Source organism: Papaver somniferum, unplaced genomic scaffold (assembly GCF_003573695.1).
Source record: "Papaver somniferum cultivar HN1 unplaced genomic scaffold, ASM357369v1 unplaced-scaffold_137, whole genome shotgun sequence".
In the NCBI taxonomy this organism is placed as follows: Eukaryota; Viridiplantae; Streptophyta; class Magnoliopsida; order Ranunculales; family Papaveraceae; genus Papaver; species Papaver somniferum.
In genome coordinates, this window is record NW_020622934.1 from 1,521,687 (window position 1) to 1,534,405 (window position 12,719).

The 12,719-nt window shown below is 37.0% G+C and overlaps 2 protein-coding genes and 1 long non-coding RNA gene across 7 annotated transcripts; all 3 read left to right on the forward strand.

Annotated features, from left to right (window-relative positions):
• Positions 1 to 937: 937 nt before the first annotated feature.
• On the forward strand, positions 938 to 4,687 carry LOC113335008 (protein PHR1-LIKE 3-like). Of its 2 annotated transcripts, XM_026581230.1 has the most exons (7): positions 938 to 1,284; positions 1,370 to 1,576; positions 2,863 to 2,939; positions 3,147 to 3,201; positions 3,550 to 3,622; positions 3,714 to 3,783; positions 4,034 to 4,429. In XM_026581230.1, the coding sequence occupies exons 2-7, from the start codon at positions 1,375 to 1,377 to the stop codon at positions 4,427 to 4,429; spliced, it is 873 nt and encodes a 290-aa protein (XP_026437015.1). In that variant the 5' UTR covers positions 938 to 1,284; positions 1,370 to 1,374. The 2 variants fall into 2 exon arrangements, with proteins under 2 accessions (XP_026437015.1, XP_026437016.1); XM_026581231.1 differs by lacking the exon at positions 938 to 1,284 and having other exon boundaries at positions 1,375 to 1,576; positions 4,034 to 4,687.
• A 1,260-nt stretch (positions 4,688 to 5,947) lies between these two features.
• LOC113334342 lies at positions 5,948 to 9,559 on the forward strand. Of its 4 annotated transcripts, none has more exons than XR_003352713.1 (5): positions 5,948 to 6,119; positions 6,345 to 6,535; positions 7,052 to 7,194; positions 7,407 to 7,563; positions 7,819 to 9,559. It is a non-coding gene; the product is annotated as an uncharacterized LOC113334342 (long non-coding RNA). The 4 variants fall into 4 exon arrangements; XR_003352714.1 differs by lacking the exon at positions 7,052 to 7,194 and having other exon boundaries at positions 7,819 to 7,929; positions 8,103 to 9,559; XR_003352715.1 differs by lacking the exon at positions 7,052 to 7,194 and having other exon boundaries at positions 7,407 to 7,664.
• A 494-nt stretch (positions 9,560 to 10,053) lies between these two features.
• On the forward strand, positions 10,054 to 11,189 carry LOC113334934. Its single transcript, XM_026581157.1, has 4 exons — positions 10,054 to 10,063; positions 10,171 to 10,184; positions 10,290 to 10,481; positions 10,551 to 11,189. The coding sequence occupies exons 1-4, from the start codon at positions 10,054 to 10,056 to the stop codon at positions 11,001 to 11,003; spliced, it is 669 nt and encodes a 222-aa protein (XP_026436942.1). The 3' UTR covers positions 11,004 to 11,189.
• The last annotated feature ends 1,530 nt before the right edge of the window (positions 11,190 to 12,719 follow it).

Sequence of the window (12,719 nt, forward strand, 5' to 3'; positions counted from 1 at the left end):
TGTGTCAAAATTAGTTTACCGTAAATCACCGTTAGACAATAAAGATAATCAAGGAAAGAAAAATCAAAACAATAAATATTTAGACTAATTTATAGATATCTTTGTGCCGAACCTACTTCCTAACCAAAAGATATGTATCAACAGCATCCGTGGATTACGGTAGCTATAACAAGAATTGTCTGGAAAAAAAAATGATGAATTAAAATGAGAAATGGATTGAATCCCTTGTCCTTTGGCTATTATATTAACGAAATCAAATGAGGTCTTTATGTATACAATTTAACATGATCAAACCTTAAGAGTTATGGGTGGTAGTAGTGGATTTCATTTATCATAATCATAGGAAAAATATAGAATAGAATTCCAAAATAACAGAGTATGGGCACATTAAACTGCATCCTTGTTTTACAAAGGAAAATTACAAGAAGATCATCCTTTCTGAAGGAAAGGAACAACATTTTCACGGCATAAACAAATCTAAAATTTTACTTATGTGCAGCTGCATCTTTTTTAGTCTAACATTTGGAGGGAAACTAATACTAATGGAAGAAAAGAGGAGAAGACCAACAAGAAAGAGAAGTCGAGAAGATCAACAAGTTATGAAGTAGGTTTGGTAAAAAAATATCTTTAATTTATTAAGTTTTCATTTTTCTTCCTTGATTTTCTCTACTCTCTAAAAGTGATATCCTTTTTTAATTATGGGAAACTCATTTAGACACATGGCAAATTATTACCAGTGGGACACAAAGAGACACCAAATTAGGTCACTGACGATTCGAAGCCATATATCATCTAGTTAAGGATAAAATTTAAAATTAACTAGGTCATCGCGGGAGAGTATATTTCCTTTCCCTATCAGTCAACGTTAAGTCATCGCTAGTCTACATACAAAGTTAAACTGATTGAAAAAAGAAAAAATGTTAATAAAAAAGTACCCGAAAGGAAAAGAAGAAATGTAGTAGAGCTCAGGCTGCTCAGCCTTTAAGTCCTCCAAAAGGACAAGTGCCCAGAAAAATCAAAAAATTGCCAACCAGAAAACTTAACATTTCATCTCCTCCCATCTCTCTATAGTCTAGTCTCTCTTACACTCAAAGACCCATATAGAGAAGAAGAGACAGAAGAGGAAGAACAGTAGAGACATTTCATCATTTTTCTTTTACATCCTCTCTCTCTCTCATTCTCCTTCTCCATTTTCATTAAGCTTGCATTTCTGTAGATCTGATTTTTGTTTTCCTTTTCTTGGATTTGAAGATTTTTGGGGCACAGTGCCCCAACAAACAAAAGGTGGGTTCTTTTTTGGTTTTGAGTTTGTTTTGTTTTTCATTTGAATATGTTTTTTTATTTGTTCATTTTGTGAAATTTTGTATAGGAAGAATGTATTCTGGGGTTAATCCATTTGAAGCAGCTGGTATGGGTTTACATGAAGATTTACAAGGATCTTATGAAGGACATAATAGTATTCATGCTACTGATGCTTGTTTAGTTCTTACTACTGATCCAAAACCTCGTCTTCGTTGGACTGCTGAACTTCATGAAAGATTTGTTGATGCTGTTACACAACTTGGTGGTCCTGATAGTAAGTATTATTTATATTTTCATTTTCTACCCTTATATTACTGCATTGTTATTAGGTTTTATCATTGTCTTCCATCTGTTTGCTTTATTTTCATTTCTAAAGTAGTAATAATAAAGTAGCTTTGTTTGAGGGGGCTCATTTCCTCTTCTAATGGTTGTTGGATAAATTGGTATTCTTCTTTGTACAAATAATTTACTTCTTTGAGGCTTTTGTACAAATAATAATAATTCATTCTTTCTTTTCCCATGTTTTTATCTACTAATGGTTTCAGAGGTGTCCTTCAAATAATTTCTTTTTTTCTTTTTGTTTTTTTTTTTGTATGCGCTGTGTAGGCTTTAGTTTTTAAATATAATTGGATTTTTAGTAATCAACATGCAATTGCCTCTCTGGAAATCTTAGGTAAGGTAACCTGTCTTCCTCATTAAAAAAACAAAAATTTGCAGTTTTCAGCTGAGGAAACCTATACATACAGAGTCTAGTTATGAGATCCCGATACGTACTTGCGAAGATGATGTTTAGGGGGAAAACCCCAGATCAAATGTGAAATAATTGGTTTGCAGATGATCACATAATTCGATTATATAAATTCTGACTATGTAGCTTTATTTGACTCGTGCAAAGTAGAAATTCTACATTTTCAAGTAAGTAATTAAATAATAAGTTAGGTTTTCGCCTTTCAACAACTCTTGTATCCCATTGCAAGATACTGTTGGTTTATGGCTAATAATGTTCCCCATCTCTCATTTGGAAGGATTAACTGATAAAATTTGCTCATCAAGCAAAACTACATATACGGGTTTCACAGATGGCGCAATTTCGTTTTTATTTTTGGCAGCTATGACGTTGTTATTCTTCTTTGTTTTTTCCCATTATACATGTGTGGGGTATGGCATATGCTGTTGATAGTGTGTGTGGGTCTTCAGCTTCTTTTTATTTTTTTGCATGTTCACTTTGAAACTTGTGACCAGTAACTTTGTGGGTGTTCAGTTGTGTATTTCATCAGTGCAGTCTCTTCAATTGACTGCTACAGTTGTTTCATGTTCAACGGCAAAACATGTTTTTATGTTTGACACTTCATCCTTTACTCCTTCCAAAATATATATGTTTAAAAGATACTAGGATTTATTGAAAGATTGCTCCATAGATCAAAATTCTCACTGAGCAACGATCATTCAAGTATCAAATTGCTTCTTAGATTGAAAAAGCCTTAATTTGTGCCCTTGCACCAGTGCTGTAGATTAATTATTTTATTTTAACCGGATTTCTTTCTCCAAAATTTGTTGCAGAAGCAACACCGAAAACCCTCATGAGAACAATGGGTGTTAAGGGCCTCACTCTGTATCATTTGAAGTCTCATCTTCAGGTCTGATTCCTGACAAATTGTTAGTTGACTAGTTATCTTGCATATAGATCTTCAAATTGTATTCTTTGTTTAAACATCATAAAGCTTACGAGAAACCATGACCATGTTTGTGTTTTCACTTTCATCCCTATGTTCATCTACTGTTGAGTGTACCCTTCAATAGTGATATGTGCATATACCGAAATTGACTGCAGTGTACTCTTACAGAAATATAGGCTGGGGAAGCAAGCAGAGAAGGAGTTCAGTGACAACTCAAAAGCTGGTATCCATCTTGATCCCTTAATCATGAGCAAAATATTGTACATTAGCATATTCTTTTGCCCCTCTATCAATATGCTAGAGAATCTGGACATGTGAACTTGGCTCATGGTTCACCATGTTAGACCTGATCTTGTACTAGTGCTTTATAAGTTAATAGGTTATATTATAGACAAAGAACCCATCAAATATTGTGTTAGTTATCCCCGTTTTTCTTTCATTGGAGACAGTTTAATCATCCGTCTACAGAGCGTGTTGGTTCCTTTTTTTCTTCCATCTGGTAATGGTATACTAGTTCCTCGTTGAGCGGAATATTAATTTAACCATTTCATGGGAATTCCTGGAATTGCAGTTTCAGGTATTATGGAAAATCAAGACACAGGTTCATCGCCTTCAACACGGACAACAGCTCAGGATTTGAACGAGTATGTTGTCGTTTATAATCTCATTGACAGCACGAGTCAATTTTCTCTCTGTCCCTCCCCTAATTCATTCTTCAATTTTTATGTGGAACAGAAGCAACCAGGTTACTGAGGCTTTGCGAGTCAATATGGAGGTTCAGAGAAGATTGCATGAGCAGCTTGAGGTTAGTTTCTTCATTTTTTTTTCATTTATCATGTGCGAGATTATGGAAGGACTGTATGTTTCCAGTGTTCTGTTTTGGTTTCGGTAGTTAGTACTTACTTAAACATGTAGCCAATATAAGATATTTTACGTTAGTAGTAACTGAAACAATTAGTCAACCTGCAATTCTTATAACTGCGTCTAATTTCAATCAACTCGTATGAAGGAAAATGACAATAAATATCTGATGTTTTGTTTGAACATATTTTTAGGTCCAGCGTCATCTTCATCTGCGAGCTGAGGCACAAAGCAAGTACCTGCAATCCATACTCGAGAAAGCCTGCAAAGCTCTGAATGAATCACTTGGCCTTGAAGCTGCTAATCAAGAGCTCTCAGAATTGGCGATCAAGGCTTCAAGTGGCTGCCCTGAAAACAACAGCCAAAAAATTCGGACGTTCTCTGAAATTGCAGGGGAAGAAAAACCAGGGTCTAGTGAGCCTGGTCCGGTTGGAGACTCTGTTGAAAGCTGCCTCACTTCAACAGGGAGCCCTGTATCTCCAGTGGCGACGAAGAAAAGACCCAGACCAATCTTCACAACTGGGGAATCCCCTAGTTGGGAAAATGACTTACGGCAAGATGTTGGGTGGATGATGACAACTATTCGATGAAAAGCTTCACGACCAAAATGACTTGTCTGGTGAATAGATCAATAGTCAATGGTACCAACTGCGGAATTAGTGGTGATGTATATTCTTCTTTGTGGTTAGGCAATTGTACTGAAACTGATAAACTCTCAAATACATTTTAGTTGCACGGCACTTGCACCCAACGATTCTGCATCCTCGGTAAATGCTGAATGTACTTGGCTTCAGTTTTTCATTATATCGGTAAATGCTGAATGTACCTGGCTTCAGCTTTTCATTATATTTTAGCTCTAATTGGCAAAAATGCTTATTTGCTTTGTATTTTTGAATTCATAGCTTGTCGCAGTACTTAACGCGAGTTCATCCAGGCGAGTTCATCTAATAACCCATTATTTCCAAGGCTGCTAAGTGCTAACAAGGGTACCAGTTAAATGGAGAGGGTACCAAATATGAGAAAGTACTCGGTGATAATACACGGTTGTTTCCTTTTTTTGCAATATTCCAATACAGTAATATGTTACTATTGGGTATAGGTTTTACCTATTTCTCATCCCATTTTTCCCATCTGAAATATACAAACGGACTCTATTCAATTCGGGTGAACAAGACTCACTCTATTATTCTCCATAGTCTCACAACCACAGTTGTCGGCTGCCAAATTGATTAGGTTCAGAAATTAATCTCAAAGTCACCATCTTAATCGGGTTTGAGATCGGATCGCAAAACTTTTTTTATTTCTTTTGTGCATGGTATTGATAGTGTATAGAACGAAAATAAAAATCCATAACACAAAACTGTTTTATTTGGGGATAATTGAATACGATGAAAACCCAATTGAACAGTGAATATCAAAGAAAGTTACATGTTTCCCTGTATATTTTAGTTCATGTATACTCGGTTCAATGAATCGATATTAAAATTTAATTTCCAGTAAAGAAATAAAAAATTAAGCACAAATTTTGAGATCGACTATATACTTGTTCTTCTATTGCAGTGGTAGCGATGGTAACATGCAGGTGGGGCTGTGGTGCTAGCATGAGTTGCACGGGTTAGCATGGGAAAATTATTAGGTTTAGGTTTAAAAAGGAAGATGGAGACGGGTAACTGATGAAGGCGAAGGTTACGGTACATTTTGACGGGTGAGTCTTGTTCACCTAATCTCCCCTTCCTTTAAAACACTAAGTTATATATGAGCTCCCACGTCGTCCGACGAGTGTGACACCCTTATCAAATTAAATGAAATAAAAGCTTTGAACTAAAGCAATTCTGGACAGGAGAAGTGGCGGGATTCTATTGCCCAGAGCATTAAAATTTGAATCACACTCCGTTTACACCCTGTATTTGACTGGTTGTTTGTAACACCGGCAGTAAAACGTGGGTATACAACACTTATGTCAGGATTTACAGCTAACTAATAACTCACACTTGATTTACACCAAAAACGTGGGTATACGTCCGTTAAGTGTACAGTACATCCATGAAATTATCATCATCTAAAACCTTTTTTTATTTTCTTCTTCGGTTACATCCGTGAAATTATCATCATCTAAAATCTTTTTTTTATTTTCTTCTTCTTCGGTTCTCCAGTAAATAAGCGGCTGCCATGGTTCTCATCGTCTGAACACAGAAGAAAAGTAGAACTCAAAGATTTCAATGGCGAATCAATCATGGACTGAAAGTATTCGAAGCAATAGAAGCTGGACTATCCTCTCTGGTGAGATTTTCTTCATCTTAATCTACACCGACATTTATTTCCTTTTGTTAGGGTTTCCAAAAATCAATCTGTTGAATATATATCTGATTTGTTTGTAAAAATCAGATTTTCTTTTTGTTTCCTTTTGTATTGTTGATCGATCTTCTTTTTCTGGTTTGTTAATTTTGGGTATCATTAGGTTTGATTTATCAATGTAATTCACGCTTGATTATCGTTATAAATCAGGTTCCTTTAAGAAATCGAGTGAAGAAGAACAGAAACACGCGGTGACATGGTTGTCCCAAACTCATCAGTAACAGGTTCTTTTGTTAATATTTGTTCTCAATGCAAATTAGGGATCTCAAATTTGTGGATTTTGATTTCAACCACCAAATCAAAATCAGGAACATGCATTGTGACGGGGAAACACCAGAAAGGTATTATTGATTTTTTCATTACAGTCTCGTAATTGAGTAGAGTTTGAGTTTTTTCTGTACTTAACAGGATTTTAGGTTGTTGGTGTATGATTGAGTTTTTCCCAATATAATTCTATTTGCGTTGCCCTCTTTGGTGATCCTAAATCCAATTGATTTATCATTGAACTATTCAAATTACCAATGTTTGCTTTCAATTACAAGTTCTGTTTTCATTTATATCTGATTCGGGCAAAAGATCAACCAGGTAGCACATTAGTTAGCTTCCATGATAATTGCTTTCGACACAAGTCTTAAGATTCATCGTTCCTGACTGATAGTTATGTACTTGCAGTCAAGTTACAGCTCACTTAATTCACGTAGCATTATAATTTGGAATATGTAAAGCTATGGCTGCCTAATACCTAGCAAGTCAGCAACATAATATTTTGCAGTTACAAATAGCTAAACCCCCAAATGTGTGGTGCAAGTTATGGGAAACCACTAACAAAACCAACATCCTGTCATTTTAAATGCCAGTCACAAGCCCAGGTTAGGAAGGAGGCAAGAGATGCCCCTAACAGATGCTCAGGAATGATGTACCTCCTGTGCAAAGAACCACTATATTTAACCATGTCCAAGATAATTAATTTAGCGAAGTGGCAACATCCTCAATGATACGGGTAAAGACTTGGAACCTGCCAGCAAAGTGGTTTTTAATTTTGTCCTTTTTGAAATGTTATATGTGCACAATCAAGGCAAGTAATTTGCGTTCTTTGGTTCAATTTCTTGCTTTTTCTTTAAAACTTTTTATGTTTTTGTTGAAAGTTATTGATTTCCCTTAACACCAACCTATGCTGTTAACTTAGTTTGGTTTTTAACTGATCAAAAACAGAGAATGAATTCACTTGCTGCAATGCTCAATTGCATCTACAAAGACTGTGTCCGACAATTTCCGCAATGATTTTGAAGAAGTGAAGTATATGCACAGTTATATCTACCAAAGGCATGACCCCACAAAAACTATTGGCAGTTTTACACACGGTTACTTAGTAAGTGTATCGAAAAGGAAAAACTGTAATTTACTTAATAACTTGAGTTAAGAAAACTTTCAGAGGGTAAAATCGCAGTGATTCTTTTCTCATATATCTAGGTTCGACTTTATTTCTTCACGTTTGTTAGTTTTGTTCAATTTCTATGATGATTTTCTTTTTCCTTCCATCTTTATTATATCCTCATAAATACTGATGAATATATGACTACTGTCATTTTTGTTTTTCATTCCGATTTCTATTTTTCTTTTTCAGGTTTCGCTGATGCTTCCTTCTTATGCTTAACCACTATGGCATCCCTCATGATTGACTCAGCAGAAACTCTGATATGCAATACGAATAGACTATGAAAAGTTCCATGACTTGGTTTGTTTTCCTCCCTACTGCATTTGATTTCCTTGCACATAGTCAAGCCTTACTGAATGTTTGCTTTTTGTCAACGCAAGTTGCTTCAGGATTTAAGAGATTCAATATATTCGTTTAGTAAAATCGGGATTCATTTATGAGTTTGCGTTAATTTTTTTCACGCATTCGTGTAGAAATCAGTGCATATGAAGTAACACGAATATCACCGGTAGTCAGTCCATTGCCATCAGCCGGTAGCTTCTAGCCTCTCATGGACAAGGAACACTGGCTAAGCTATAGGCCATCCGATCTCCTTTGTCTTTTCTTTTTATAGTTTCCGTAGGCTTTTTGTTTTCATGCTGTTAGTTCCTTTTAAATCATTCACTAATTCGATCTCCTGTGTCTTTTCTTTTTGCTCGAAGATATCATTAAAGAGTGTGTCCGGCAACTGCAACAAAGGTGTGGTTGCGAGAGTGTTTGCATCCCTATTGGTGCAGTGGCTAATAACTGCTTTAAATCGTACAGTGATTAATACTCCCTCCGCACCACCTATTATATAGGCGGAATTTTCATTTTTCCCCGTACTACTATATAGACGGAGTCCAATTTTCAAAATGATTTTTTATTTCTACTACCCCTATTTGTTTGCTTGGGAATCATCACAATCGAGTGTTATGTATCTAACATTGGAAATATAATTAAGGGTAAAATAGGAAATCACATAGAAATGTATAAAATCAAGAAAGTTTCTTAATGTAAGAGTTTTTGTCTATTGGGCGTATATATATATATGTGGTATGGAGGGAGGGCCGACGAGTAGTACCAGACCAAAGGACATGTATGCTTTTTATTTTTTTCCGTTCCATTGTTTAATGGGATAATATATTGTTATTAAATCAGTTTGGTAGTTTTTGTTTGCATCTTTTCTTGATTTGAATTCTAAGGCAATGACTGCTTGATTTTTAGTTAATAACTTGGGGGCAGTATTCGGTGCAGCATAAGCCGGCTTTGACATTTTTGTAACACGTCTCATGAAATGCTTTCTAGTAAGTACAGGGCGAGGCGCAGCCGAGCCACACCAAATTAAAAATCCTAAAAATGCTAAGCGATTGGATGGGGCAAAGCCATATCACAGTTAAAACTAAAAGAAAATGATAGTGAATGGTTTTCGGGCTTGCCCGGTGTGTAGTACGGGCACAAAATCTAGTTTAGATAGAGTTGCATAAAAATTGATTTTTGTGATATGGATGGGATTTAGAAAAAGGTGGGTTAAGAAATAGGTAAAACCTTATATATTTTTAGTTTTGACACCCAACAAATATACAAATATACCGTTATACAACAACAAATATACTCTTATCATTTAAAACTTTATCCTTTAAAAATAGATTACCTTAATACCCTCACTCATATAATATATTTATTTATTTCAAAATACAACAAGAAAAAATTCCACCACTTCACCCACCACCACCATCACTAGCTCCACCTATATCCACCGTCACCATCCGTGCTCCATCATATATCTATTACCACCACCGACAACATTCAACTACTATTCCACCACTACTACCACCACTAGTCCGCCGCCACTAGTCCACCTCCGCCGCCAGTGGTGTCAAAAACCGAAGTTGATCCCAGAAACAAAAAATTTAAAATAATAAGAAAAATAATGGTGTCAACAATCGAAGTTCAAATCATGATATGGAGTCAACAACCGAAGTTCATAATAAGAAGACAAAAAAATTGTCTCAATAACTGAAGTTGATCCAAAAAAAAAACAAAAAAAAATAGGGTATTAATAAACGAAGTTGATCAGCAAAACCAAAATATGAAAATAAGTAGAAAAATAATATGGTGTCAACAACCGAAGTTGATCCCAAAAACAAAAATCTGAAAATAAGAAGAAAAATATTATGGCGTCAACGACCGAAGTTGATCCCAAAAACAAAAATCAGAAAATAAGAAAAAATCATAATATGGTTGATCCCAATATATGATTTCAACAACCCAAGTTGATCCCAAAAACAAAAATCAGAAAAATAAGAAAAAATCATAATATGGTATCGACAACCGCAGTTGATCCAAAAAAGCGACATACACGAAGGAGTGAACCTTACGTGAATCGAACACGTATCTTCTAACATGGAGTCAGGTATGCTACCATTGCACCACAAATTCATCGTACCACAATTCATTTACACCTCTTCCTAATAACATTGTATCGAAATATCAAAATGAAATGTACTATCTCGTAAACAGACTCTATTCTCAAGGCAAGTTAATATAGCTACTTTAATGTTTTCGTGGTTCAAGTATAAAGAGATAAATTACACAAATTTCCATTTCGTCATTGACTTTTTTTTTTTTTTTTGACTCAGGGTCTTGACAACTCGAATATCTTTGCCAGGCTTTCCCACGGCCAAAAGACGACGCCTCTTGAGGAGGGAGACGACAAGACCGAATCTCTTGAAGAAGAATCCGAAGAGGAAGAAAGTTCGAGATCCGGTGGTGAGAGGAGCATTACTGAATACAACAGCGAGTCTTCTTCTAGTGGGCCCACAAATAAGTCGGTGAGTTTTCCATACCCTTTTATTTTAGGCCATTTATTCGGAATAAATACTCAATCGGTGTTATCACAGGAAGAAGCCGTCGAAGATAACCCTGAGATGGAGATTCATCACGATGAAGATGTGGTTTTGTCTCCGATCATGGAAGTCGTACCTGCTAGCAATCCGGAGATGGAGATTGGTCGTCGTGAAGGTGTTGTCATGCTTCGGATGCCCGAAAACGCTCTCGTGGCTGCATGTGCGATTGTTGTCAAGGAATCCCTGCCGGTTGTGGGATCAACCGCATGTGCCATTTTCGACCCTCCATTTTTGACTCCTCATGTGCTGATCGGAGGTTTCAGCGTACCAGTTAAGTATGAGGCGCTGTATACCAAGATATGGGAAAGATATAGACATATCGCCACATCCAAAAAGATCACTAGCCGATTTGTGCTGGTCAAGCGCGTGGAAGAAGTTTTATCTTCGATTTATAACATGTGCAATGTGACTGGCCATACTGTTTCCGAAGATGTAATCTCAAGCTGAAAATTTCACCGGGATGTGTGTGTGGGCTTTGAGTTCAATGTCTCCTGGTTCTGTGAAGGTATTTATGAGGTCCAATGGTTGCAGGCTGAAGCGGCTGACGGTCCTTCCGCGGATTTGATTAATCAACAGGAGGCGGAAGTCGAGAAGTTGTCCCAGGAGTTGAAGATGAAACAGGCGGCCCTCCAAAACGCGAAGGAGGCTTTCTCTAAGAAGAGCAAGCCATTGGTGAATGATTTTCCTTGACTATCTTCTGTCTTCTGGACTTCTTTTTGCTTAGGTTTTTTTTTTAAAGGCAAATGAAACGCCTAGTTTATAGTTTGATTCTTTTTTTTTTTTTTAGATTTTTGGATTGATAGATAATTGTTACCTATGAGGGTTTTGGATTATTCTTTGGAATGAATTTTAGAATAATGCCGTTTTGATCATGACTGCTAGTAGCACAAATATTCCAGGAGAGTCATGGAACCGTGAATGTTGTATGACGATAGAAAGTATGGGATGAAATTTTGGGGATAACATGGCTGTCGGTTCCTATTATCAACGTGAAAACTTGAAGTAGAAGATTATGTACTTTGTCTAACAAGACTTGCTTGCTTTTAGGGTCTCCCAACAAAATGGATCTTCCGGGCGTAAGTCTGAGTTTTGTGGACGACACCGTTGTGACTGTGAGAAGTCCCCAGCCATTCCTCATCGCATGATAACTGTCAACTGAGTCGTTGAACCCTGGGTCGTTTGCTTCTACCATCTTGATATCCGGGTTAAAGAATGAAATTTGGAATTGGAAGTTGATATTGTAACCGAGAGATTAATCTCCCACTGTGGTTGCCAATTGTTTGTGGGTGAAAACGGTTTCTGCTGATTTTGGTAAATTCGTGTGTGTGAATGAGAAACGAGTCTAAACCCTAAACAATGTACAACACGAGAGTACTTTTGATTCGAGAGATCAATCTGTACAAATCTGGTCTAAACCAAGAAATGGCCGTTCCATACTTGCTTCGGTCACAAAATGAAGGAGAAGGGTTGGTCTTAGGGAGGGAAGCGAAGAAAGTGTTGAGACCAAAATCGTCGTTCTGGAAGTGTGGGTGTTTTGTGACTTGTATCAGAAAATTGGACTGCCTAGCTGAATGAAAAAGCAATCAGGTGATTTCTGAATGTTGTATTGTTCTCCTGATCCAAAAACTTGTTTTTCCCTGTTGAGGGTGGTGTGATTCGAACCCAACACGTTGTGTGCGTTAGGTGAATGCTCCACCATTGAGACATGGTTGATGTCTTGAATATTTTCGTGGAAATCATGTAGCACTTTGCTACGTGTGGGAAGTTGAAATTGAGAGGCTTGCCGCAGGTAAATAACATGTGATGCTATTAGGCTCGTCTTGGCTGGTCGCCTAAAACTTGCCACAAGCTTGCCGGCTTGGTGGCGAACTTCGATGGCTGAGATTGCATCTTATGAAATAAGGGTAGCCGTTGATTGATGCTACCTTGTGTTGGTGCCTGAAGATGGCGCAGTGGCGTTTTTGGTGCACACCAGTGGCAATGTGGCATGGCTGGCATGGCTCGTGCATGCTAGTGGCACAGTGGCGCAAGTGGCGCCTGGTATAGCCATGGATATGTCCACTTTGAGAGTGATGTAGCCATAAATATTTCCGAGCGATCCTTTAAGGTCTTTGATTGAGATGGGATCACGACTAGCTTCTTATCGAGTGATGCCTGCGGCTC